At 54.8% G+C, this 27,505-nt stretch overlaps 2 protein-coding genes across 33 annotated transcripts in view; both read right to left on the bottom strand.

The window, feature by feature from the left end:
• ABLIM3 (actin binding LIM protein family member 3) overlaps nucleotides 1–11,831 on the bottom strand; it is a 128,618-nt gene extending 116,787 nt beyond the window's left edge. For 28 of the 29 annotated variants that reach the window (XR_014839081.1, XR_014839080.1, XR_014839073.1 and 25 more), the window contains exons 1-2: nucleotides 11,672–11,831; nucleotides 11,181–11,280 (exon numbers count right to left, since the gene is read on the bottom strand). Coding sequence is in view for 15 of the 29 variants with exons in the window: in XM_085015036.1 (XP_084871162.1) it covers nucleotides 11,181–11,193 (13 nt within the window). In the remaining 14 variants the exon portion in view is untranslated. Of the gene's footprint in view, nucleotides 1–11,180; nucleotides 11,281–11,379; nucleotides 11,531–11,671 lie in introns of those variants that run through there. The other variant, XM_085015040.1, reaches the window with a different exon arrangement.
• Nucleotides 11,832–15,154: 3,323 nt separating this feature from the next.
• LOC146405828 (uncharacterized) overlaps nucleotides 15,155–27,505 on the bottom strand; it is a 53,051-nt gene continuing 40,700 nt past the window's right edge. For 2 of the 4 annotated variants that reach the window (XR_014839052.1, XM_085015034.1), the window contains one exon: nucleotides 15,155–16,781. Coding sequence is in view for 2 of the 4 variants with exons in the window: in XM_085015034.1 (XP_084871160.1) it covers nucleotides 16,473–16,781 (309 nt within the window). In the remaining 2 variants the exon portion in view is untranslated. The remainder of the gene's footprint in view (nucleotides 16,782–27,505) is intronic. The other 2 variants (XR_014839054.1, XM_085015035.1) reach the window with 1 other exon arrangement.

Below are 27,505 nucleotides of genomic sequence, written 5' to 3'. Positions count from 1 at the left end.
CGTTTTCAAAGTATCAGTTGCCAGAGCCCCAGAAACTGGAATCAGGTAGCAGGTCCTCGTGTGGGCAGCAGGGCAGTCCTGCTGAGAGCAATGCACAGCGGGGCTGGGGCGCACCGCCCGCTCAGGCTCTGCCCCCGCGCCCCCTCTCCTGCACGCACGCCTGCTGCCCGTGCTCAGCCAGCCTCTCACCGCCCCGGTCTCCCGCCCATCAGGTGCCCGTTGCCAGGGAGATGCTCGTAAATAATGCACAGCTCTGGGGGCCATGGCTCAGCTCCAAACCTCTCAGGGCTCCTCAAGGGCCACAGACGGCACCAAGTCCTCCCCAGCCGGGCGTGTCGACTCTCCAAGACCTGATCCTCACCCGCCCCAGCCTCATTTGCTCACCGTCCCCCTCACGCTCCACAGACAACCAGACGGCCTGACCTTTCCTGAAACTCTCCGCATCTCCTGATTTCCTCCCCCCGCTGAGCCAGGGACGGGGACACAGAAGCTGTGCTCCAGGGGCTGTGGAGGGCCTGCCTGGGAGGGAGGGGGCTGGCCCTCCGGAACGCCCCCTGCCCCTTCCCAGCTACCTCACAAGGTCCAGGCTGAAAGCTGGCTTCTCCACAAACGACTCCCAGGCCGCCCCGGGCAATCGGCCTGTCTCCTTCACTCCTTCCTTCGCTCTCAGCACCCACGGGGGTTAGGGCAAGGGTGCTGTGGCCACGCCTCGACACAAGCCCCTGCACTGTGTGCACCTCGCTCTGTCCTGCGCATCTCGGATCCCACAGCACCTGGCACACTGCCACACAGCACAGGGCTTGTGTCGCTGTCCCAGTGAACAGGAGAGCAATGTGGGGACATCTGACAGGAAACTAGAAGACGCCCGCCAAAGCCACACTCCCCCCGACCCCGGGGCCCCCGTTACAGTCAAGTGGGGAAAGACGGTGACAAGGAGAAGGAGGAAGCAGGAAGGAAGGAAAAAGAGGCTCGGAGTCAGCCTGATGCTTTCCAACACCTGCCCCACCAGCTCCCAGCGCGTGGCACCTGGGCCAGGAGGCTGCCCCTTGGAACCTCATTTCCCTTCTATGCAAAATGGGCGTAGTAAATAGTCCATTCTCGTATTCATTCGAGGCTCCATTACTCATTAAACAGGAGATCTGGGGCCGGCTTCCTCTTGGCCGAGCCTCCGTTTGCTCCTGTGAAGTGAGGGTCTTGTCGGCATCGGCCCCGTGGACGTGCACGAGGGTTCAGAGCATGTATGTCTGTGAAGAACTTAGCCCCGTGCCTGGCACCCAGTCAATCAGCAAACACGAGCTGGCACGAGCCATCCACGCCTTGCGCCAAGTGCGGTAATGAATGTGGGGGACTCAGCAGAGAACAAAACAGGCCCCTCACAGAGCCGCCGTGTGGCTCACAGGCCGAAAGGGGTAAGAGGCAGGAATAAGGGGAACTCGCCAGTGGCTGAGACAATCACCGCCAGGCGAGCTCTGTGAAGGGGCGAGGACCCTGTAACCCAAGGGACGGGCCCTCGAGGCAGAGCAGGGAAGGCCACGCAGGAGGCTGCGAGCACCGAAGAGCCAATACTTGCAAACAACTGCACCCAGTCAGGCTGTGGCTGGAAAAGAATGTTTCCTGCTTAGGAGGAGAAGAACCGGGTCTGAGGCGCAGGCGTCTCTGCCGTGGGCTGGGCGTCTCTCCTTCTGAAATGCGGCCTCCCAGGCTCCTTTGCCCGGCTCTGCCCTTTGAAAGAGGGATTCATGGTCACTGGAGGCTCCTGTGCCCCATCATCCTGCATCACAGGCACTTCTCCTTGCAGAGCATCTCATGCCGATGGTGAAGAGCTAATTTTACGGCTGCCTCAGACCGTCCTTGGACGGGCAGGGTCTGGATCCCCGGGCTGTTTCCCCAGATTCCAAAAAGCGGGAGCAGACTCAGGCCGGCCCTGCCCCTGCACGCTGAGAGCAGCTTGCTGCAGGAAGATTGGCATTGGGTGGAGTGTGCTTCAGGTGCTTAAAATAGATCAACTGTGTCATTAGACCACTGGCAAGCCGTCATTTCATTGGCCCTGCTGGTGCTGGTGAGGGCAAGAGATAACAGCCCATGGAGAAAGACCTGTGCTTTGCACAAAATTAAGCCGATGTAAGGAAAAAGCTGTTGAAATGATACAGGCAGGAGAGAGTGGAATTCTGCCAGGAGAGGGGTGGGGCTGTGGCAGGAGCACCGAGCAGTAACCACAGCCCGGGGAGCAGCAGGACAGCGCGGTGCAGCCTGTCTGGACCTCTTGTCTGGCGGGTGATGCGCTCAGAAAAGACACTAAGACTTGTGGGCTGCAGGGCACCGCCCAGCAGTGTCCTGTGAAGTCAGCAAGGGGGCGGCCCACAAAGCCACAAAACCAACCCGGGGGGCTGACTCTGAAGGGCCCCTCCTGCTCCTTCAGAGCCCTGTGCCCAGGGAACGATGAGTCCTCCCACCACACCTGGGGATGCTCCACCCTGAACGGAGCGCGCAGCCACAGCCGGATCCGGCTTCTGCAGGGCAGCGCTAGGACCGCCTCTGGACCCCGCGGCCCTGGAATCACATGGCCCAGCAGCTCACATGGCTCTGACGCCTGCCTCCGGCTGAGCTTGAACTTGCCCCATCCCCTCCCCCAACCATTTCCTCTAACACGGCTGCCGTGGCTGGGGCTGCGGACTCGGGGAAGTGGCCACAGTGGAGGAAGAAGAGTTCAGGTCACGTTTGGGAGCAGGAAGAGCCAGCTGTGGGCACAGCCTGCACACGGGACGGCGAAGGGAAGGGGAGTGGAGATGAGCTCGACTTTCTGATGACGAACCCATGCGACGACGGCTCCAGCTGTCGACTGGGATGGAGAAGAAAGGGTTTTTTCGTCTTTTAAAAAGAGTATGTTCATTAAATTTAGTTTAAATTTGAAGCGCCATGGACCACCCAGGTGGGCAACTCGGTGGAGAGTCAGAAAGGCCACATTAGAGCTTAGCAGAGATCTTCACTAAGAAAGAGTCTGTTTTTCATTCATTCGCTCATTCACCAAATACCCTGTGAGCACCCACAGTGCACTAGGCACTGGGCTTTGCTTTCTATGAATTACTTGCTACCGTGATTTCCTCCAGAGGAATGCAGCAAAATCTGCTCTCAATCGAAGGCATGATGTTGGCAGGATTCAACTTCCCACTTTGCTCCCTCAGGCAGGAGACCCCGTACGAACAGAGGAGAGGGGTCCATGTGCGACCTTCTGGTAACGGTCCCTTGGCAGGGCGGGCGCCTCAACTGGCCTTACCGACGTGGAGTCCCAGACGTCCTCCACTCAGCCAGGCAAGTCCTCTGCGTCACGACCACCTCTGGACAGTCCAGCCTCCTAGGGAAAGGCGCCCTTTGGGCTGGAAAAGGTACCCAGAGCTGGACCCAGTTGTCCAGAACTGCTTCCCTTTGGTCTGAGTCCCACCCCCTACTCACAGATTCTTCTGGAAATGAAACTGACCTCTAGGAGATGGGGGTGGGACACTGTTTGCTCAACTGTATCCAACAGGATATGATTTCATGCTCTGGGAATGGGTCAGCTGGGGAAGCAAGGACATGAAGCAGGATTTTGCTCCTTTCAAGCGGACTTGACAGCGTGGCGGTGTTCGTCAGTGCTACCTCCAGGCAGGACTTTCCGTCATGCCGAGCAGACACACTGCAGTCTCCTCACCTCTGTGGATGGTGCCATACGGATCATCTTCTAGACTGGGGTCTAAAAATTCAGACGCCCACGTCTAACACAGATGAACAACGAGCATGTACCATAGAACCACGTGGCATCTGATAGTAACCTATACTGGAGAAGAATTGAAATACATGATGCGTGTGTGTGTCTGTAGGCTGAATCGCTTGAAATACAGTATCATGCATCAACTATACTTCAATTTTTAAAAATTCAAATGCCTACAGTGGCAAGGTAACAGAAAATGTTGCGCCGTCCTTGTGCAGTGTACTAGGGAGTGGTGGCCACTGTGGCTCACTGGAGACCAGCACACGCCCCGCTGCACACAGGCAGCCCTACTGAGTGCTGTCACACAGGAAAACTGGGGCAGGGACACGAAATCTTTCAGCTGTTCTTCATTTTTTTGTCTTTCTGCTGTTTTTAAAGAGAAGCTAGAAATCCCAATTTTGATTTCTGAATGTTGGCAAGTCATTTAAATTCATTGAAAACCTGGTGTAGGGTAAATATACCATGTCCCATTATCCTGGCCACAGCTGACCCATTTAACAGGGTCTGTGTGATCCATGAAGGCAAGGACCATGCCTGTTATACTTACTGCTGGGTCTCCAGCCACCCGCCTGGTACAGAGGGTGGTGGTCAGTAAATACTTTTTTGAATGAACAAACGAAAAATCCGATTCTTCTTCCCCATGTTGGACTGCCCCAGGAACTAAGCAGATTGGAAAACAACACCAAGATGGAAAATTCTGTTTCACTGTTGAAATGCTACATTTGCGGATAATGACCAGAAGAGGGGATGAGGCTGGAAGCGTATGTTCTGCAGACAGACTGTGGAGTGTCAAGTCACTGCGGTTCTCTTTTCTGGGCACCTCCTACCCTGAACACTCCCCTTCAGGCTCCATCTCCACTGGTCAGAGTTGGTAAAATTAGGATTTAAACATCAAGACTAGGCAGAAAATCAGCTATCAGCATCCTACACTATCCCCGAAGAGTGGTTGACATTCAGGTAAACCTATCCACGAGGAAATTTTCAGGAGTCATTTACTTAACAAACACTATGTTACGGATGGAACTGCATCCCCTCAAGTTCATATACTGATGCCCCAACCCCTAGTACTGCAGAATGTGACCTTACTTGGATATACAGTCTTTACAGAGGTAATCGAGTTAAAATAAAGTCATTAGGGTGGGCCCTAATCCAGTAAGACGGGCGTCCTTATCAAAAGGGGGAAATGTGGACACAGATATGCGTAGACAGAAGTCGATGTAAGGAGACACAGAGAGGACTCGTGCCTTCCTTACAACCCTCAGAAGAAACCAACCCTGCCAATGCTCTGATTCTGGACTTTTTAACTCCAGAACTGTGAGACAATACAGTTCTGTCACTGAAGTTACCCAGCTTGTGGTACTTCGTTATGGCAGCTCAAGCGAACAATATACACTATTTTTATTCATTTTATAAGCACTTGCTGTATGCCAGGACTATTTTAAGCAATGTGCAACTCTAATTTATTCTCTATAATAACTCTATGCGAGAGGCACCAGGACTACACTCTCTGTGATTGTTCAAGATGAGGAATGGAGGACGGAGAAGGTAAGTGACCTGCCCAAGAACCCACAGCAAGGAAAGGGCAGGGCTGGAATTTGAACGCAGCTAGCTAGTTTCAGTCTGTGCTCTTAAGAGCTGCAGGAGAACAATTTACTGGCAAAATACCCAGCAAGTAAGAGGTGCTTACATACTTCTGGTTGTTTTCTGTTCTTTACAATGGTATCTGGCAAATGCTGAGTATTGGCCAGTTGTTGACCATTCATGACAGCAGATGTTATCGCAGCCAGATAAAGCTTTTGCCAGAGAGGAAAGCTGGAGCTCAGAATTGATATCACTTCCTTTATGCAGTGCAAGTACTCTTGAAAGCACACTGTGATCTGCAGAGACGTGTGAGACCCATTCTGGATGGCTTTAGCAGTGCTCCTCGCATGACGCCTCTACCCCCCCACCCCCTTAGCCTCAAGGGGTCATGTGTCAACAAGTGCTCCATTCATTTAGGAAGCGCTGCTTCCAAAAAAAAAAGTCTCTATCCTTGTCAAGTGAACAATCATCTCTATGTCATCTGTTTTGCAAATTTAGAACTGCCTCAGGGGGCTTCCTCCCGGGTGTGGGTTTGGAATGGATTCTTCTCTCAGGAGCTGCTGACCTGGGCAGTGACAGCAGCAGAGGGAGGTCACCTCGCTCCCCATGCTGGGTGTCTTCCATTCTGAGATCCCTCGCCTGCCGGGGCCGCTCTGCTCCTCCTCCACCCTGGGAAGCTGCCACGACGGGCCCATCAGCTGCCTTCCCTGCCGCCTGGCTCCGGGTGGGAGTGGGCACCGGAGGAAGTCCGAGGAGGAAGGAGAGAGCGCTCAGGATATTTATCCCCCTGGTTCCTTCCGTGGGGTGTGGCCGTGAGCTGCCTTCCGTGAGCCGGGGCCACCACTCCTACCAGGCACTCCTTCCTCTGCCGCCTGCTGGGCCTCTGGCTTCCTGCCCACACCCACCCCTGCCCCGCTTTGGGTCTGGGGCAGGTGCAGTACGAGCGGTAATGGGTGAGGGTTACCAGCCTCCCCTCGCACCGTGAACGGGCTGGGCCATCCCAGCATCTCTGCGTTGTTTCCCTTCACCTCCTCGCACCCGGGCAAAGACGTCTGTGAGCTCCTCACACTGCCCACCGTTCCCTGCCAGGACCCTCACTGACAGACTCCTCTCGCCTTCACCCTACAACGCCGGCAGGGGCAAGGCCATGCAGGTTATTTTCTAAAGCACCTGTCCCTTATTTCTACTCCTGAGCCGCCCAAAGGCTGGCCCTCAGATCTTTCCTGAACGAGCCTACCCGTCCCTCCTCTAGGATCTGCGTTTCCCGTCTTGCCCTTTCTGATCACCCCACGTATACGCATCACCCTCCCGGGGGCCGCCTGAAAGCCGCGGCTCTCCTCTGCCCAGCACCCAGCGTCCGCTACGACGCCAGCAAAACAGGCTCATTTTCAGCTGGACGGGTGGGCTCTCATGACACCGTCGCTTCGGAACGTTGCTCTGCTCAGTGGCCAACGCCACGTCAGACGCCACTCCCTTCCCCGAGACCCCCCATCGATGAGCCTCTCAGGTTTTTTTACTGAATCCCCCCAACCACGCCACACGGTCACTCCTGCCCACAGGACACCCATGACACCACGTGGGATCAGAGACGTGGTCTACGCTGTCCAAGATGCCAGCGAGAGCGCGTGAGCGATTTGGAAGCGGCTCTCAGCACCCATACCCCAGAGCGCCGGCGTCCACGGCCCCAGGGTGGCGTCGGCCTGCCCCCGACAGCCCCTTACACAGGACCCGTCCGCGCTCTCTTCAACAAGACAGAGTCCACTCCAAAAGGGTAGCAGCCCCCTGGCGTGCGAACCCACGCTAACGACCAAGGAAGGCAGCCCATGGAGGGCGGAGGGTGGACCTCGGGATGCTCTCCCGCCTCCGTGAGGAGCCAGCGCTGCCTCTGCGCCGAGGAAAGCCGCCGCCTCTAGAGGGCCTGGGGCTCCCACCAAGGGAAGCATGGCGTTTGTTTCATGACACACCTGACACACAGAACTGACTCCAGCTCCGGGCCTCTGGCGCGCTGGGATTAACTCAGCCTCCTCTGGCTCGGATTCCCAGCTCTTGGGAACGCCCGGGGCCAACAGGGAATGGGAGACACTGACGGCAATAACCAAAGACTTCGTGATGCCTAAGAAGACGCACAGTAGGTGGTGACATCCTAACGGCTCTGGGGCCTGTGTGAGAGGGAGGGGTCTGGAGTCAGCTCCCCCCTTGCTCTGGGGTTCTGGAAAATGCGACCACGTAAGTGATCGCGTGAAGAGAGACAAGGCCCTAAAGGACAGGGCCAGGGGCACGGAGAGCATCGCTGGGGGACGTTAGCTGGACTGGGGCCAGGCGGGCCAGGAGGCGTGATGGGCAGAGGGGCTGGGGGTGCGGGAGCGAGCGGGCTTTCCCGGAGGGGAGGGAGGGGCCCTCCGGGGCGATGGGAGCGTGAGGAAAGGCTGGGGCTGCCCGCAAGGCTGGGGCTGCCCGCAAGGCTGGGCCACAGGGGACCCTGCAGGCCTCGCTGAAGGGTTTCCTCTCGCATCTGAAGAGCAAGGGGACCTGCACTTGAAGCAGAGGGTGGATGGGGGAGACTGCAGGGGGCTGGGCTGGGTGAGGGGGGACCATCAGGAGGCTGCCTCAGGTCAGGAGACACATGACAGGCCCTGGGAGTCAGGCTGGGTGTGTGCAGGGAGGGAGGGCTGGACACAGACCCACCCCACAGGGCGCTCTTTCCCTGAAGCCCTTGGCCCATGGGAGGCACCACCCCAGGCCAGGGCTGGGTGTCCTGCTCAGGCTCATGGGGCCTTGGTCTCTCTGCAGGGACCCCTCCTGCGCCCCCGCCCCCCCCGCACTGGCTCCGAGGGCCGGAGCCCACCTGTTGCATTCTGCCAGGTCTGGACCAGGCCATCATCCGCCCACTCCACCATCTTCGAAATTGCCCCCTTCTCTCATGGCCCCGCTTTTGCTGTGCTAAATCTCAGCTCTCAGAGGAATTCTGAGGAAACTAAAAGGTACTTTGAGAAGTCACTGACTGGACGCTCCCTGTATTCGCATCCGAGACACGTGTTTCTTCATTGATAAAAACAATTTACACACAGTTATAAGGCAGTCTCTCACAATCCTGTTTAATCCTCAAGATCACATGTCCACATTCCTCTCAACTGATGATGAAGGGGTGACATCCGAGAGGATGAGTGACTTGCTTGCTCATGTCCTGAAGTCAATAATGACAGGAACCACCAAAACCACTGCGGTGACGATGACAGCCTGGCCACCATTGCTGACATGACAACAGCTATGTTCTGGGTACCGCTCTGCAAGTTCTACATGACACGCGGCCACGTACCTCTGGTCCCCCCAGGCGAGGTCCCCTCACTCCCACCTCGCAGATGAAACAAGCTGCTGCGGACCACACAGCTCGTAAGTGAAAAGAGAACAAGACCCCAGGACCGCCCCTTGCCAGGGCCCACGTGATCAAGTCTTACCTGCCATCCCCGGACTGCAACCCGCACCCCACTTCTCCTAAGGAAGCGACTGACGTGTCCTAACAAGCTCATGGGGACATGGGACCTGCCGATGAGCCACGGTGCTCACGGCTGCAAAAGGCCCACATCCACGTCCCTTTCCCAGTCCAACCACTGCCTGTGTGACTTGAAGTGACTGAACATTAGCTCCAGGGTTTCACCTGTAAAACGGGGGCAGGAATACCCGTCTCACAGGCCGGGGGTGCGTTTAGGGAGGCCGTGCAGGTGAAACGAGCAGCACAGCGGCTGCTAGAGAGCAAGGGCTCAGCAAGTGCACGCGACAGAATGTCTCAGGTTCCGTGTCGGCCACGAGGACTGAGCTCAGAAGATGACAGCGCTGAGGGAGGAGGTTTTTGCTTAGATCGGTCACCCCCAGGCCCTGTGCCGATGCTCTGGCCCTGTGACCCTGAGGCCCTGTCACTCCCTCCCTCCCACAAGGTCTGATTTCTAGTCCTTGTGCAGACGCCCCGTGTGAGGAGGAAGCTCAGCCGCTAAGCCCTGGGCAGGAGTTCCCCCTGCTGCGCCTCCAGACAGCCCTTGGAGAAGAGCTTCCTCTTAGGGAAACTCAGGGGCCCCCAGGGCTGCCCAGGTCACCGTATTTTCCACTAGTCCTAGAAAATAAACACACTTGCCCACTCAGAAAAGTGTGTATGAGGTTGGAACGACATTTTTGTGAGCCCTTTTCTTCTGCAGAATTCAATTCTATCAGTTGTTATTGAAAAAAATCAATACAAAAATAAAGATCCGTGTCCTTCTGTTAGAAATACTCAGTCTTCCCAGTGGGGCAAGAGGTCCTTCCGATTCCAGAGAGAAGAGGGTAGGACGGGCTGCCTTCTTGCCTTATTTCCCCGTTCCCTGACAGACAGATGAGCCTCTTTCTCTGCTGTCACTTAGTGAGAAAGGACTCCCATATTAAATACATTTTCTCCCTTAGAGGTGGTGAGAAATGACAGGCAATTCACATCTGTACTTGTCTGAAAGCTCACGGACGCAAATACGAGACGATCACGCCTCCCAAATTTTGCTTCTTTCCCGAGCCTGCTATGAACCCCAGCCCCACGGCAGGCTGGCAAAATCAAGAGGCGACATTCTTGGGCTGAAAGAGGCAGAGGGAGTCCAGCGACACTCCCTGCTTATAGCACAGCTAAGGAACACACAAAGGAGGACCAGCGGAGAGATGAGTCACGCCAATACATAGTAAATAAATAGACTTCATCTCCATCTCCTTTTGGCTTTCGTTTTGTTTTCCTCCGCTCCCTGCCAACAGCCTTGAAATGGAGGGAGGGTGGGGAGTCTGGGTTTGGTCTGGACACAGCCTCCGAAGGTACCAATTTTTCTGGCCTTGCTTCTCAGCTGTAGCTTTTTTAGAAGAAACTTTCAGATTCTTAGATTAGAAGGACCTCTAATTCAACCCTCCTCATTTTATAGACGAGCAGTCTGGGCTCCAGAGAGGAGACGGCGAAGTCTAGAGCCTGGGAGTCGAATGTTTCTGGGGTTCTCCCCTCCAACAACCCCACCTGCTGCTGAATGACCCGGACGGGCTAGGCCGGCCAGGCGGCAGGAGCACAGACTTAAACCCAGACCCCTTTGGCAGAAGCCCTTGGTCCAAGGGGCTGTCCTGAAGAGGAGCGGATGGGGCCTCCCGTGTTTCTTACTGCACTGGAGCCACCGAGGCTCAGCCCAGCAGCAAAATGTCTGGTCCTGGCTCTGCAAAGCAGCTGCTGCTGCTGGCATGTTGGAGACCTTGGCCAAAGGCTGTCTCTTTTCTCCCCAGCTCAGGACGGCTGAACAGCCTGCAGGTGTGTGAAAAAATCAGCCCTGGGCCCACAGGGCTGCTGGCGCCTAAGAGCGGAATATTTCACAATCTCCAGACCCAAAGGTGGCTTCCGAGCGATTTGTTTGTCAAAGGGCTTGTTTCTATCCCACCGCTGCCGCTGGCCCACATCTACCCACCCACCAGCTGGAGGGCCGCCTCCCTGCTCCTCCCAGCTCCAGGACCAGCAGGGCCTGCCATGGCTTTCCAGCTGCGAGCCAGGAGGTCTCCCCAGAGCCCCCCCAGTCAGACAATGGCCACACGACTGCTTCCCAGGCCTTCCCAGGCATTGCTAGAAGGAGACAAGCAGCCTTCCCCACAGAGGCAAGCGGCGCTGCCGATAAAACGTTAGCAAAATGATCACGAAAAGCAGGAGCCATATCCCCGTGCCCGGGAGGGAGCACAGAAAGGACCAAGGAGGAGTCTAGCGGCCATGTGTCCACCCCGGGCCAGGCTTCCTTGCTCCTGCCAGGCAGCCCCAGCGCCGGCTTCTGCACCTCCCGCCCCCACCCTGTTCCCATGGCGAAGGAGAGAAGGACCCACTTACTGCTCGTGTTCATGGTGATGCCTTCGCACTGGGTCTTTCATTCAATACGGAGACTCCGGATGCTTTTTAAATCTTCAGACCGTCTGACCTCGCTCATGCCCTGGGGAGTGAAAGGGCAGCCCCGGGTCAGCTCCGCATCCTCAGGTGCTCTCTCTCCGCCCGGGCTGGAGCCCCCGGCCTTGAAGGCGGGCGCACTAACCAGGCGCAGGTGAGAGCAGCCGGCCAGGAGGAGGCGGCGGCGGCCGCAGCGAGGACGCCGGCGCCCCCGGCCTCCTGCTCCCGGGACCCGACAGCCCGGCAGAAGCGGGGCTGGCAGCGCCCGCCCGCGCGCACCCCCGACCGCCGCGGCCCCGCGGCTCCGGAGCCCCGAGGGGGTGTGGACGCGGGGAGGCCGGGCGCGGGCCGCGCGCGGGGCGCCGGGCTCCGCGGGGCAGGCAGCGCGTCCCCGCCCGGCGGCCGCCCGCGGCGACGCGCCCCGCCCCGGGACCCACCTCTCGGCCGGCGTCGGGAGCCGCAGGCCCCTGCCGGGCCCCGGCGCCCGGCTCATGAAGCCCGCTGCCCGGCTGCGGCCGCGAATGGCACGGCGAGCAGAGCCGGGCGGCAGAGCTCGCCATCCGGGCTGCGGGCTCGCGGGGTGGCTGCGCGGGGGGCGCGGCCGCTCGCTGCTGCCACCTGCTGGGCGCGCCGGCGCGCACCCAGGCCCCGCCCCGCCCGGGCTTCCCGCGGGGTCCTGGGCGGGGAGGAGCGCGGGCGGGACCCCGGGGCCCTGCGGCCGGCGGCGGGGTGGGGAGGGGGCCCTGCCGGAGCGCTCTTCCGCTCCTTCCGTGCGGGGGTCCGAGGCCTCGGCCACGGCGGGCAAACAGGCCCGTCCTCGGGTCCTCGGGAGGGGCTGCGAAGCAAGGACTGGCTGTAGCAGGACCAAAGGCAGGGCCAGAGGGGTCACTCCCAGCTCTGCTTCTGACCCGCCGGGGGTGGTCTGGTCCTGGGCCGGGGGGGGCGGGGGTGTGTGTGCTGTGGCTGCCTCATCGCCCTCGGGTGTAGAAGGTGGGGGCTGGGCAAGCGGGCGGGAGGTAGGGGGTTCCTCCTGTCTCCTAAGGTCGGTCCCTGCCTCCCCCTTCCTCCCCCTTGTCAGGGACTCACCTGCTGCAATGGGTCATCATCCCGCCTCCCGTGAGAAAGTGAGCGCAGCCAGAGAATGGGTCTTGTCTGGAGGGTTCCCAGCCAGGCCCTCCGTACCTAGAAGAGCACCTGGCACAGAGTAGGAAGCAATAAACATTTGTTGACAGAATGGCCCAGGTGTGCTCTGGATCTGCTATGAGGCTGCCCTCCGAGTAGGTCTAGAAATCCCCACCCTGAAACACTTCCCTGTCTGTGGCTAACAGCGGGTCTGTGCCCTCATGACTCAAGCTCACCCGTGCACCCAGGCTTGCATGGCCAACTCATTCTCCTCCAAAAATCTCTTTCCTGTAGTTAGTTTTTGTGGGTGTGTGTTATGGAAACCTATGTTCAGGTTTTCTTGGTCGAGGGTGAGTGGAGCAAGATTCTTTACATTCCGCTCCTCACCCTGTCACCTTCTGAACCTAGTTCACGGTCACAAAACCATGACTTTTGAATGTAGAAAAACAAGACCGAAAGACCTTATAATCCCTGTCTATAGAATGACTCTGGTTAAAGCATGTGTAGAATCAAAAAGCTGTGAATACTCACACCCTCAACTTAGAGACAAGGAAACAGTGGTTTAGAGAGGCTGAGCCACCTGCCCTCAGACACACAGCAACTGGTGGCAGACCTGGACCAGATCTTCTCATTTCTAGCTGGGTCCCTTGTGAGAGTGAGTCAGTGCACTAGAATCTGGGGTGTCAGGCTAAGGGTGGGTGCTAACTTCTGAAAACTGGGGCAAGAACTTTTAGATGAACACGATGTTTCCACCTTACGCAGGTGAAAAAAATTTGATGTGGTTCATGACTGCGAGATGAGACGAAAGGATCTTTAGATAAATGGCGGGGGGGGGGGGGTGGATTTGAAACACACTTTGGTAGCTTATTAGGAACTGTTTCCAGCAGAGGAGGGATAATTCCAACCTCCCCACAGTTTTGTTTGTATCACAGTCACGGGGAGAGCTGCAACAATGTGGATTCCCAGGCTCCTGGTACTTTTGCTCTGTGTTTTAAACAAGCATCCCAGGTGATTCTAAGACCACTCTGCTAATGAAAGGGCCTAGAATAGCTTTGAAAACAGTAACGCTTAATAAATATTTAAATGATTCCAAGATCGCTTTGGAGCGCCCCTACATTTTCAGATTGAGATTCCTGATTTAACCAAGTTATATATAAATTGCTGGGTTCCAGTGCTCGGGAGAAGGTATTCTCCCCCCCAGGGGAGAGAGCAGCTAAACTTTATATGTAAAATTGATAGGACTGTTCAGTGAACATAGTTATCACCCAAAATGTCAATGTTCAGAACTTTTCAAGTTTCAGATTTACGTAGTCAAATAAAAGCTTATTAGCCATTTGCTCATTCATTCACTCAATCAACAGTCGTTTATTGCGAGTCTACTTTGTGCCAGGCCCTGTGCTGGCAGTTGCGGATACAACCAGACAAACAAGGACCTCCTGGTCTTGTTGAGTACATCTTTTGGGGGTAGTGGGATCGACAGGACTTAACGAAGCTGGGTATCAATTAGGTAAACGAGACGGTAGCTTGCTCCAGAGCCTAGAAGCTTCCCCCCTTGGCTGATTTTCAGTCTCGGCTCCGTTACTTACTTAGCAAGAGACTCAGCCTCTATGAGCCTCGATTTCTTCATCTATAAAATGGTTACAGCATGGTAACTGCTTCCTGGACTGTCATGTGTATGAAAATACTCAGTGCAAGGCTTGGCAATTCCCGAGGTGGACGTATGAGAATTATGAATATTCTCCCTCTGGATCCCTACCCTCAGAGACAGCCCTGTCATTTTGTACTGACGGAGACCTTTCAGCCTCTTCCATAGAATGGTGGCCGTGAAAATATGCTTCAGAAGCTTCCAGTTACAGGGGGCTTCACCGACCAGTTCCTCTGGGCAAGGGCTCTTTTGAGTACTGCATCCAGCTTGGTGCTGATGAATTCAGCTCTTTGGAGAGATGACTGGTCTACTCTGAAAGCCCCGATTGGCTTCTGTGGGGGCAGCGATCTTATTTTCCCTGCACAGTCACTGGGATGGGAAGAAAGGGGTTAAAAGAAGCTGACAAGCTCTGCCGGTGAGGATGTCTTCAACAATCGAGGGAGGGAGCCGGGAAAGACGCAGGAGGAAGCCAGGGTGGGACCCTCCGTGGAATCAGCTGTGAAAGCCATCAGGAAAGCCGACTCTTGGCTCTGCCCTGGCAGGGGAATGGAGCTGAGAGCCACGGAGCAGAGGGTCCCTTTGTCTGGACGTTTGTTTTGAACTTCAAAGACTCCAGAAGGGACATAAACAAGCCTCACTCGGAAACAGGCAAATGCCCCTGCGTGTTGGAAAACCAGGTGGCCAAACCACTGGGAGACAGAGTTTCCACCTTCTTCAAGGGGAAAGGGGACAGGTTGGGGCCCAGCCCCGCCCAGGCTGCTGCCCTCCTTCTGCTGCTCTTCCCCCAAAGGGCCCCCTTCCCTCCTGACCTCCTGTCCCGACCTGGGGGCGCCTCTGGCTCTATCCCCCCCCCCCACTGCTATTATTACCAGCAGCCCTGGGCCCCCACCTTTTCCAGTTGCATTTCTCTTATTCCCATCCAGCCCCAACTTCCGTCCTTCACATGGGCCCCCCCCGCCCCACCTCCATGAATACACTCACGTTCCTTCCTCACCCTGACAGGTCCTTCTGGTCTGTGTGGGGCGGGACCGGTGGGCACAGGTGCTTGTGAGCGGATGGTCTCTACCCGCCACCCTGGACTATCTGAATATCCCACCACGGGTGCTACTCTTATTTTCCTTTTTGAAAAACAGTACAAACAACACCCAGCGTAGTCGTTCTTAGCAACGTGATCGACACGTGGTGGTCGCGGGGGCAGGTTTTCGTTCTACGCGGTTAAGAACATTGCAGGAAAATATACAGGTTCTTTAGGGTTATAGACATATGAGGGCATGTTGTGCTATATATGACATCACACATTTAAAATACAGAGAACCACGGAATATACAAAATATATCAAATAGTTCCATCATTTTTCTACCAACAGGCTCCTACATAGGTCCTACACATACTCAGACCTGGGATGCATGGAGAAAGGCCTGGAAGGGCACACCCCTAATTATCAAGCCCTTGGATCAGGTCAGCTTTTGGATTGTGTGGGTGTAACAAAATCATTTGGACAGGCATGTGATGTGAGAGACTTGGGCAGAAATTTATTTGAAGAACTAAGGCATATCTTTGTTTTTTAGTTGATTCATTCATTTACTGAATCAACAACTTTTTTTTTTTTTTTGCCACCCCCTGGTCTATGGAGTTCCTGGGCCAGGGATCAGACCTGAGCCACAGTTGGGACCTACACCACAGCTGCTGCAAGCCTGGGTCCTTTGAACCTGTGTCCCGGCACTGCAGAGACGCTGCCGATCCCACGGCGCCGCAGCGGGAGCTCCAGCAACTTCTGCTTGTTCTTTCTTCCTTGCCAGGCACCACGGTGGCCAGGAAAGCGGGGGGGAGGCCATGGGTAAACACACACTTAGGGTTATAATCCGCAAAGCCAGGGGAGAGGGGCACTCGGGGCATGAAGGGGGGGCGTCTGCCCCAGCAGGCCACGCTGGAGCTGAGGCCGAAGAGGGCGGCATCAGCATTGTGACTGGGAGCAGGGCTGGGGGCACGGGGCAAAGCAGAACCGCAGGTCAGAGTCGGGGCGGGCCCGGCCAAGCGATGTGTCTGCAGGGGCGTCTTCGCGGAGGAGCTGAGCAGGGTGTAAACAGAACCTCGTCCAGGACCTGCGACCTGGGGTGGAAGGGGCCCTGCTGGGCCGGGAGGTCAGAGGCCCTGCTTGCTGTCCCGACGCAGCAGGATAAAATGGTCCCGATTAGAGGCCCGGCTCTACGCTTCACAGCTGCGTGGCCTTAGGTGACTGACTTAACGTCTCCAGGCCACAGCTTAGCGTGTAAGGCAGAGATGAGGGCGGTACCCACCTCACTGGGAAAACCAACAGCAATGACAGATGCCAACCTAGCATCGTGTCCGTGTCCACACCCTTCACTGTCTCGGAACAACGCGGCGGACCTGAGAGGGGCCCCTCTCTGGGCCTGAGTTTCCACGTTTACAAATGGAAGATGGACAGCTGAGTCCTGAGCGTCCCTTCACCCTCATGGTCTTGGTTCTAAGCCTCTGAGTGTGTGGGGCTGCGTCCGGCAGAAGGTCCGACCATGATCTAGGCTGGTCCAGGGACGCTTGGTCCCGTGGGGGCCCCACCGGTCTGAGCTGAAGTCCCAATCCCCAGGGAAGAGCGGTCCTCCGGCCAGGGCACATGTGCGGCCTCCTAACGCCACGTCTGCACCTCTCCTCGTCCTGGGGGACCCCTCGCCTCCGTGCAATTGGCAGGACGCAGGCCTGTTTTTCTGGCCGAGACAGTGTTGCGATGGGGCCGTGCTTTTCCTCTGGTTCCACGCATTGTTCTGCGGAGAAACGTTTACAAAAATCAAAGGGGTTCCTGAGGTCTTTGGGAAGCTTCTGGTGGGGGGGGAACAAAGGGCCTGGCTTTGAGATCAGAGTGTTGGGGCCACAGTGTCGGCAGCAGGGGAGCCTCGGGCAGACGGTTGCACGGCGGGGTTCTCCGAGGCCTCGCTCCCATCACATCCGACCGCAGCCTGAACCTGCTTCCTGCCGCCACCGCGCCAGCAGGAGCCAGGAGCTGGGCTGGAGCCAGCCCCGGACGGAACCTGGGAGAGGGAGAGCCGGACCCGGGCCTGCCGGTCCCGAGGGAGACAGCCTGCTCTGGGCCGAGCTGCTGTGTGGGTGCATCCAGTCTCGAGGGGGGCCCCCCCGACTCGTTGTTCTCTCCACCAAGAGCTCAGCTCCCGCCTGCAGCTCGGCTGGCGGTGCCTTCCTCTGCTGGGCTGACCTTGCACACAGCCAGGCATCTCCTTAAGGTTCCCTCAGGCCTCCTGCTTTCCTGGGAGGCGTCCTCTGAGCCCAGATCAGTCACTCAGGGGCCACCTTAGCTAGCGCCTCCTTGGGCGCCCTGCACAGAGGCCCTTGGCCTGTCCGTGAGCTTTTCCATCTCGGGAAAAGGGCACACGTGCTCCTACCTGTACCTGGTTGGCTTTTCTCCTGTTTCTTAGCAAAGCTGGAACCTTCTCACCCCCCGCGTCTTCACTGAATAGCCGCTTCCCTAGAGAGGCCTCCGTGACCCGCTCGCTAAGGGACCCCAGAGAGGACATTAACTAGTGGGTGGAGCAAAAGCCTCCCAGGCGGCGTGGACGGAGCTCTCCTCAGGGCTCACCCACGGCATGAACCCCCAGGCCCTCGTCCCCCAAACTTGGCTCTCGTCCCTCTTTGTTCACTTGGCTCTTTAGACCAAAACTCTGTCTCTGAACAGCATCTTCCACCAGGTCCCTGCGGCCCTGAGGAGGACGCGTGTCTCTGCTGGTTGTTAAGGTGCCAAACGGCTCTCCCCAGCGACACGGCTGGGAGGTCCAGGGCTGTCCCGCGCAGGAGAAAAGGACTGCGAATCAGAAGACCTGGCTTCCAGGTTTACTCTCACGTCCCAGCTCGGGCCACCAAGTAATTCCTGGTGTGTCCGTCCACTCTGCTGTACTGAGTAAGAGTGTCCATAAAACATTGTTATACTGTTGAATTCTCCCTTTCCCGTGCGTGTCCCGGGGTTGTTCCGGGCGTGAAACCGCGTGCTCTGCGAGCTAATCTATGCAAAGTGGGTGGAGGTTTTTTTTCATTTCATTGTAACAGCAACGCAAGCTTAGTTATTTGCACGCAACTTGCAGCGGGTGGCAGCCGAGCCCCTGACGTCCAGGAAGGCCGAGGACAAGGACGAGCAGAACTCAGTGCAGGAGTCCTTTCCCCAGGGACCCTTAGTCCTTTCCCCTAAGGGTCGGTGCAGTGACACAGTGCAGCCCCCGGGCCGCCTGCACGCACTTGACAGCCTGGGGAAGGGAACCTGACCTCTACTCGCGAGAGAACCCTGCACCGGGTTTTCGGTTGCTTTCCCTCTGCGTTCTTAGCGTTCATCACCAATAAGTTTCTCACTTGACAGAGTCCCAGAGGCGGTGGGAACCAGCTCATGTCAGGCACTGAGCTCATGGTGAAGAAAGATCTCCGGGTCTAGTCGACTGCGGGGTTGCGAGAAATTCTCACGACTGATTCCGCGTGGGCATTTAGGAATTGCAGCTAAGAGCAAAGCCTCCTCCCACTGTGGAGGAATGCTCACGAAGGGCACAGAGAGGAAAGCCCTCGGCAGCATCCTTTTATCCGTAACACAAAGAGAATGGGACACTGTTTACACCAGAATCCATAGGGGGACGGACTGCGGAATGTCACACTGAGGAATATTACACAGCAATCTGCAAAGTGAGGCGAGTGTTTACATGACCTGGGTAGCTCTTCAAGACCTACTGTCTCGCGGGGAGCAAAAGCAGGTTGCAGAACCATTTCCTGCAGGATGATATAATTTATTAAAACCAACCCATAAAAATCACACCATCTTATCCAGGAGTGCACACGTGCATCTGCAGGCATAACAAATGGTCTGGGAGGCTTCCCAGCTAACTGAGAATAAGAGCATCCCGCTGTAGTGGGATAGAGGCCACGGGCTAATAAGACCACCAGGGTTGGAGGAGAGGACTCTAGGGGACATGAGCCTTGGGGTCCAAGTTTTCTTTCATTTCTTTCTTTCTTTTAAATAAGAAAAATATGGAGTTCCCGTTGTGGCACAGCGGAAATGAATACAACTAGGAACCATGAGGACGCAGGTTTGATCCCTGGCCTCGCTCAGTGGGTTAAGGATCCGGCGTTGCCGTGAGCTGTGGTGTAGGTCGCAGATGTGGCTTAGATCTAACGTGGCTGTGGCTATGGCTGTGGCATAGGCTGGCAACTATAGCTCCGATGAGACCTCTAGCCTAGGAATCTCCATATGCTGCAGGTGCGGCCCTAAAAAGCAATAAAATAAAATAAAATAAAATAAATAAATACATAATAAGAAAAATGTGTGATGAAAATGATTAAAATGTGTGATTAAAAAAGAACGAGTCTTATTTTAAAAGTTGGCCTTAGACTCTCTTGAACGCTTCCTCACGGCTGATTCAGGAGTGACTAACCTTGCACGGGTCAGTGGCTTAAGGGAAGGGAGGGCCACTCTTCACGGTCATGCTCTGGGCACTCTGTTCCATGCCAGGTCCTGAGAGTGAGCACAGCGTGGCCAGAGGCCGGTACAGCGGGACCCTCCTGTAACTGGCGTCCTGGTGACTCCACGTGAAACAAGTGTCTGCCCAGCACAGCCGATGCAGCACCGTCAAATCCGTGAGCACCGAGGCTCCAGGTCGAATCGCAGCCCTGCCTCCTTCTTTGGGGGGACCTGGGCTCGGGCCATGCCCGTGGTCCCAGCACGCTGCCGGGCCCAGGCTCCGACCTCTTCCCCCACAGGCTTCCTTTCCATGCGCCCACCTGCGACGCTGGCCCTGGTTGCTATTCCTTTTGGTCTGAGCCTCTTCCCTCCCAGGTCCGCGTGACGGGCTCCTCGTGCTTCAGGACGCGTCTCCATTGAGCGTTTTCTGCCCCAGAGCCCTTCCGCGTCACCCTCCATCAGGCTCGCAACGTGCTACATGTCCCCCTGAGCAGGGACATGGCCTGAAGTCACGTTGTTTCACATGTCGAAGCTCTTTTACCCACGGCTTTGCCCACTGGATGGCAAGGGCATAGGAGCCGCACCTGTCCTCCTCTGAGCCTGAGAGCCAAGAATGGCACGTAGCAGGTGCTCGGGAGAGATGAAAGGAAGGTGTGACCTTCTCAAGAGCAGGGAGAAGAGTGCGCTTGGGGACGGGGGTCACCCCTAGAGCCAGGCGCTAAATCTCCGAGGCAGGGAGGTGTGGGCAAAGGGACAAGCCCCGCGGCCCCTGTTCCCAAGTCGGCCACCATGTGCTGAAGGGCCAGGGGCTGTGACCTAAGGCCCAGATGCTTCAGTTTGCTCATCTAGAAGATGCTTCTTCTCGGCTCCAAGATTTTACTAGATTATAAAATACAAATGGTTTGGGTCCACGTGCTCAAATCAAGATATATGCTTAAATACACCTTCTTTAATACTAAATATCAATTTAGTGTTGTTTTTTCCACCTTCCTCTTTCTCATAAAAAATGGAACGCAGACTGTGTGGCAGCATGGTCTCTGGCGTACGGTAATACGGAGCCCTTTATGCAAAATTCATTATGGAATCAAAGGCTGCAGTTTTCTCTCCTCGTTTGTTTCTTGTTCTCCAAACAGTTTTCAGCTTTGGCATCTTTGTTAGTGTCCTTTGGCCTTTCAGCAGAATGAAAATTCTGTGCATCTAGTCATCGGGGCTGAGTTTCGAACATGGCTAAGCAGGCCTGCAAAAGAATATGGAATATTTGTTCTAGAACCCTTTGTTCAGGCACGTGGAGTTGGGAGTGAGAAGGGTGACTTGCTGAATTTCCATGCAACAGAAAGGAGCTGGGTCAGCTTGCTCTCTGAGGCTAGATTCTGATTTCAGGACTCTGTCTCCAGAGGTAACTGAGCAGGTGCCCTTGATTTGGAGGCTGGAGGCCAAAAGCCTTATAAAGCCTTCTTTTACTGAGCGCTTGCTATGTGCCAGGCCCTGGACTCACAGCTTTGCAGATATTATCTTATTCAACTGGGATTCTTCCAATTGCCCTGCGAGATAGAAATTCTTACTACCCCATTTTTCAGATGGAGAAACCAAGGCTTAGAGAGGGTAAATCAAGTGTCTCGGCTCACGTAAGAGTGGAACTCAATTTAAACCTAGGCTGTCGGATGCTGAGCCTATGGACATTCCACTACCAATACCAGTACCAGTGTAGTACAGGATACCAGGCATATCCTGGAGTGCAGGTCTGGCTCTGGCAGGACAAGGTACAGATAATAAAAATAACCCCTAACATTCAAGTTTCAAATGAAGATTTTTTTTTTTTTTTAATGGCTGCACCCACAGCATATGGAGGTTCCCAGGCTAGGGGTCGAATCCCAGGCTAGGCCCCAGGTCACTGGCCTCATTCAGTGGGTTAAGGATCTGGCATTGCCGTGAGCTGTGGTGTAGGTTGCAGACACAGCTCAGATCTGGCCTTGCTGTGGCTCTGGCATAGGCCACCAGCTACAGCTCTGATTGGACCCCTAGCCTGGGAACTCCCATATGCTGCGGGTGTGGCCCTAAAAAGCAAAAAAAAAAAAAAAAGTGGCAATTGACATCAGATTTTTAAACAATGATCATGTTATAAGCAAGTCAGGTACCATTCATTCCCTGGATAAACTCACAAGCACTTGTTATGCGCCAGGAGAATGTATATACCTTGCTGCCCCAAACAGAGACAGGCCCTGCCTTGTGGGGCTTCTGGTCATTTGACATCTGAGGAAATCAAAGTTGAGAGATTCTGCATAACCTGCCATTTCCATCCAGCTTGTCGGAGGCAGAAGAGACATTCAAACGCAGCCACAGGACCCCACGGCCACCGAAGGTGCCGCTCAGAGGGAAGAAAGAAGATCTCTAAGCTTTCAATTTGAATAGTTGCTTATAATCGCTTTCTTTCCCCTGGTCTTTGGAACTCTTCAACTAATCAGTCAAAAAATTGCCGAAGATCTGGATCAGTAAGAGCGGACTGCATGGGGCGGGGTTTCTTCACAGTGGCGCCATCGATATTTGGGGCTGGATAATTCTTTGTCGTGGGGTTTTCTGTGCATTGTAGGATGCGCAGCATCTCTAGTCCCTCCTACCTGCTGGAAGGTGGTAGCCGGCTGTGACAACCAAAACTGTCTCTGGATATTCGCAAATGTCCCCCTGGAGGCAAACTGCCCCTGGCTGAGAACCACTGGAAGTGAGTGATTAAGCAAACAAACAAACAAACACGCTCCCCCCAAATCGTCCTTTGCTCCAAGTCGGTGATAGTGTCACATTCATGGGACTCGCATCGTGTCACAAGTTAGGACCTCGCCATCTCATTTAGTTAAAATAATCCTCGGAATAACTTAGAAGCTTGGCGTCCTGGGGTGACCAGTTTCCCCAAGTGGTTTTCTCTGTAGCTCAAAGGCCCCGTCTGTGCTGCCCCCTGCTGGTTGCATCTTTAATTTAATTTTGGTGTGGCTCTGAAGGGAAGGAAAGCCAGGCGCTCACCACCCATGAGGTTCCTTATCCCTGGAAAGAAACCCCGGGGGCAGGATTTAACAAAATGTCAGCAAACCCAAATCATCTAGGAGACACCTCAAAAATGTGCAGGGACCTTCTCTCCAGAGATTTTGAGCCCGTTGTGATGTATCCCCCCCTAAAGAGACAGCGCAGGCCCCCTTTCCCAGGTCACCTCCGCCCCGCGACTCGTGACTCCTCCTCCTCGCTTATCTAACCCCCTTCACGTCTGTACACAGTCCCGATAAGTAAACACTTGTATATTCACGTATTTACCTATTTACCATACGCTACATCCCCAAGGAAATTATTGCTGCTGAAAACCTCAGCTAACACAGGATAGTACCCTTTTCTCCGACTAACCCTACCCCCCTCGTCCGGCTACAGGAGGCAGGGGTGTGGTCTGTCCTGCTCTCTGCGGGTCCCGCACCCAGCTCAGGGCCGGCACGGGAAGGGTACACCGCGTGCATGTGGCGGAAATGAAGCAACCTCCCTCTTTCGGCGGATGTGACCCTTTTCCTCTTCTGCTCACAGTCATGCAGGCGCTTCTGCACCCAAACTGCCCGCCCTGCGAGTGCTCCAGGCCAGGGTCTTCAGCTTCGCGTCACAACGAGAGGGATGGAGTCGGCAGAGGGAGCTGTAGAGGTGCCGCGGAAGGACCAGAGCTACAGAGGGAAACTAGGGGACATTGGGAGATCACTGTACGTTAATATTAATAACTGCTCAAGAAAGCCGTCAGCACAAGGCAGGCTTGCTCGACTAGTGGCGGCGTGAGAACGGCCCCGGTCACTGGGTGGGGGATGGGATGAGGCCCGGATCCAGATTCAGACCAAGGGCAGGCCTGCGAGGACCGCCCTTCTGCGGACGGGAATACACACCTCACTGGGTGCCAAAGAGGAGCTACTGCTCCCAGAAAGGAAGAGGTGGGCTTTTCCGACCCCCACGCCCCCCGATGATAAAACGGTGGCCCAAGGATCCAGAGCTTCCTTGCCTGCCGGCTTGCATCTCTCACGAGCGTCCCATCTTAATACATCTATTTCTTGCCTGTCACTTTGTCTCTCGCTGAATTCCTTCTGCGCAGAGACACAACGAACCTGAACCTCAGTGAGTCCAGACACCGGGTGAGTGAATTTAACTTGAAAACGTGGATTCAAGTCCCAATCTGGGTTTAGGCCGGGTTTGAGTCCCGGCACGTGGGTTCAAGTCCCAGTCTGTGTTCCGGCGGTTAATACCGTCCGTTTCAATAATGTGTCTTAGAGCTGGTCCCCTGACCCTCGACCTGGACCTGCTTCGGCCCTTTCCCTGCGGAGGCACCAACCATCATCATCCGACCACCTCCCCGTAGACGGCGTTAAGCGTCCTTCCGCTTCTCACCGTGCCCACCACGCTGCTTGCACGGGGCTGCTGGTGCCCAGGTGCGAGTGGCTCCAGGGAAGACACGGAGGTGGACTCGCTGGTGGACGGGCTCCTCCTTCCTCTCCCGTTCCCTGGGGCGGATGCCTGCAAAGCTGAACGTTTCTGAAAGATGAGCTGGACGGAGGACAAAGTCTTTTCCCTGAGAGCCGGGGAGTGTCAGACCCAGGCTTGTCACACACACACACACACACACACACACACACACACACACCCCTCCCGCCCAGCCTGCTCACTAGGAAACAACTTAAAGCACCACTGGCTGCATCTGTCTCCTTTCGCGGGAGCATCGGCACCGAGTCCCGAGGTGTGAGTCTCCGCAGAGGCCCAGCCGCAGACGCGCCTCAAAGTGCCGACCACGTGGCCGCGTCTTCGTGGCCGCAGTTCCCTCGTCTCGGTCGTGGGCCAGGGGCGGCCGTGTCACCTGAAGACGCTTCCTCGGCTGCCTCTCCCGGGGGAGGCTGCGTTGCCTGCCCGCGACCCCAGGCCGGCTGTGGAGCCAAGAAAGGGGAAAGCGACGTTTGGGAAGGAGCACCGGGCGATGCCCGGCGAGGTCGGCGCGGGCCTGGCGGTGGCCTGCGTCCGGGGCAGCAGGTGGGCAGCCCGGCTCCTCCCTGGGCGGCTGGCTCGGTTCCTCGGCGGACCCTGGCAAGGGCTCGCCGTCACCCCTCGCAGAGAAGAGCCTGGGCGTCACCTGGGCTTTGGCGCCGTGACTTCTGTGCACTCCTGCCGCCGGCTGCTGGCTGCACCACACAGGCAGGTCCTCCTGGCTCGGCGTGGGCGTGCCCAGATGTGCCCAGACTCTTAGTTTCCAGATTTCTAAACTGGGGATTGTGTTAGTGCAGCTCTTACAGGGTATCGTAAGGATGAAGTGCTTGTTTCTTTTGTTTTTACTTTGCTGACCAAGATTTATTACCCGTAATATAAAATAGTTCACATCACAAAAAATGTAAAATTTTAAATAAAGCACTTGTTATAAACACCAAGGATTGGCATCTGATTGATGTGGAGGGTAGAATGGAAAACAGCTGAGAGATGAGAGTCTGCCGGAGGTGGGTCAGTGAGTCTCCAGAAAGGGACCTTTCTTGCCGGGTGGCTCTTTGCTAGAGCTGGACAGACTTATTTCATTCTGGAAGTTCTGCAAGAGTAGGATCTTGGTCAATTTCCTTCCCTGCTCTATGGCTAGTGCTCAGAAAAGGGTCCCCCACAAAACCGGTGTTTTGTAAATACATTTGCTTTTTTTGGTTTTACTATTTTTATATTTTTCTTTTTAATTTTTAAAGTTTTATTGAGCTACGGGTGACATATACATGGTATTAGTTTGGGTGTATAAAACGATTTGATATTTGCATATATTGCAAAATGATCACAAGTCAGTTAACAGCCTCACACAGATAAAACATTTTTTTCATGTGATGAGAACTTTTAAGATCTACTCTCTTAGCAACTTTCAAATACACAGTACAGTTGTTTTGTTTTGTTTTTTTATGGCCACAGCTGCAGCTTATGGAAGTTCCTGGGCCGGGGGTCGAATCAGAGCTACAGTGGGGAACCTAAGCCATAGTGGATCTGAGCTGCATCTGCGACCTGCATGCAGCTCATGGCACTGCCAGATCCTTAATCCATGGAGCCAGGCCAGGAATCAAACCCACATCTTCACAGAGACAACACAGGGAGCTTAACCCACGGAGCCACAAGGGAAACTCCTAGTACAGTGTTTTTAACCACAGTCACCATCCTGTACATTCCACTCCAAGGCTTTTTTATCTTATAACTAGTGAGACAGAGAGTCTTTGTCTGATTTATTTCACTTATCATAATGCCCCCAAGGTTTATCTATGTTGTTGCAAATGGCAGGAGTTCCTTCTTTTTCATAGCTGAATAATATTCCTATATATATATTTATACCCCATTTTCCTTCATCTGTCAGTGGAGACTTAAGTTGTTCCCATGTCTTGGCCATTGTAAATAACGCTGCAATGAGCAACACGGATGGAACTAGAGACTCTCATACTACGTCAAGTCAGTCAGAAAGAGAAAGACAAATACCATATGACATCACTTATATCTGGAATCTAATATACGGCACAGATGAACCTATTTACAGAAAAGAAACAAACTCATGGACGTGGAGAACAGACTCGTGGCTGCCGAGGGGGAGGGGGAGGGACTGGGATGGACTGGGAGTTTGGGGTTAGCAGATGCAAACTATTGCATTAAGAGGGGATAAGCAGTGAGACCCTGCTGTACAGCACAAGGCTCTGTATCTAATCACCTGTGACGGAACATGATGGAGGGTAAGGTGAAAAGAAGAATGTATATGGATGTATGGTTGGGTCACTTTGCTGTGAAGCAGAGTGGACAGAACATTGTGAATTAACTAATAACATTAAAAAAAAGATACTGCATCACTTCTCGGCATTTTGGCCAAGATCAAGTGTAAAAAACAGCACTGCAGTGAACACGACGGTGCCCACATATCTTCTTACGGCGTGATCTCTTTACTCAGACACGTACCTACACGGGGAAGTGCTGGGTCATAGGGAGGCTTTATTTTTAATTTTCCCGAGGAACCTCCATGCTGTCCTCTGTAATGGCAGCACCAACTGACACTCCCACCGAACACGCACTCGAGTTCCCTTTCCTCCACAGCCACGCCAGCATGTGCCACATCTTGTCTTTTTGGTCACGGTCATTCTAAGAGACATGAGGTGCTGTCTCGCTGTGGTTTTAATTTGCATCGCGCTGATGAATGGTGATGGTGACACTGTCCCTTAGACCTGCTGGTCATTCGCGTGTCTTCTTTGGGAAACTGTCTATTCATTTTCTCTGCCCATTTTTAAATCAAACTGTTTGTTTTTTGCTATCAAGTCGTATGAGTTCTTCACATATTTTGGATATTAACTCATTAGATATGCGTTTTGCCAATAATTTCATCCATTCCACAGGTTGCCTTTCATTTTGTTGATGAAGTTCTGGTTTTCTCGTTGAGCGCATTATTCTCCTCAATAAGGATGCTTATTGTAAGATTCAGAACAGAGTATGGCCCCGTAGGTCAAGTAGGTGGGAAATAAATCTGATGAGCATAAAACAAACGCGTGAATGAACCAGAAGTGAGGAATCACGTTCTGCTTCCACTTCCATCCCGACCTCCCTGACAGCAGGGCCATCTATCGCCTCTCCCAGCTTCACTGGCCTCCCCCAGACTGGCCTCCAGGGTCCCAGACCAGCAGTTTCTAGGGGCGTTTCCCCATCGCACACGCTCTTCTCATCTGTTTCAGGGGTCGAAATTCCATCCTGCAGGATGCACCATACAGGCCACCTCCTCCACGAAGCCGTCTTTGTTCTCCCGTTGGGAAGCGTTTCTTCCTCCTCACATTTTCAGTATATTTCTCTGTTGGTGAGTCCCCCAAACGACATTTTGCATCCCAGTCTTTCTCCTGAACTCCAGAGTCGCATATTCCACAGTCTACTTAGCGTCTTCATTGGACATTGAATAGAGTCAATGTATCCACTTCCCACCCAGCCCCCCCCCCCCACCAGCTAAGTTAATAGCTCCACTTGCGGGCTCTCCCATCTCAGTTAAACCTCCTCCTTTCTAGGTGCTCA

Source organism: Sus scrofa, chromosome 2 (genome assembly GCF_054392235.1).
Source record: "Sus scrofa isolate SSC_HxYL_T2T_F1_AM1 chromosome 2, Sscrofa_HxYL_maternal_Yorkshire_Landrace_v2.0, whole genome shotgun sequence".
Lineage (NCBI taxonomy): Eukaryota > Metazoa > Chordata > Mammalia > Artiodactyla > Suidae > Sus > Sus scrofa.
Note: the sequence above shows the minus strand (reverse complement) of the source record. Positions and strands in the feature narration are given on the sequence as shown.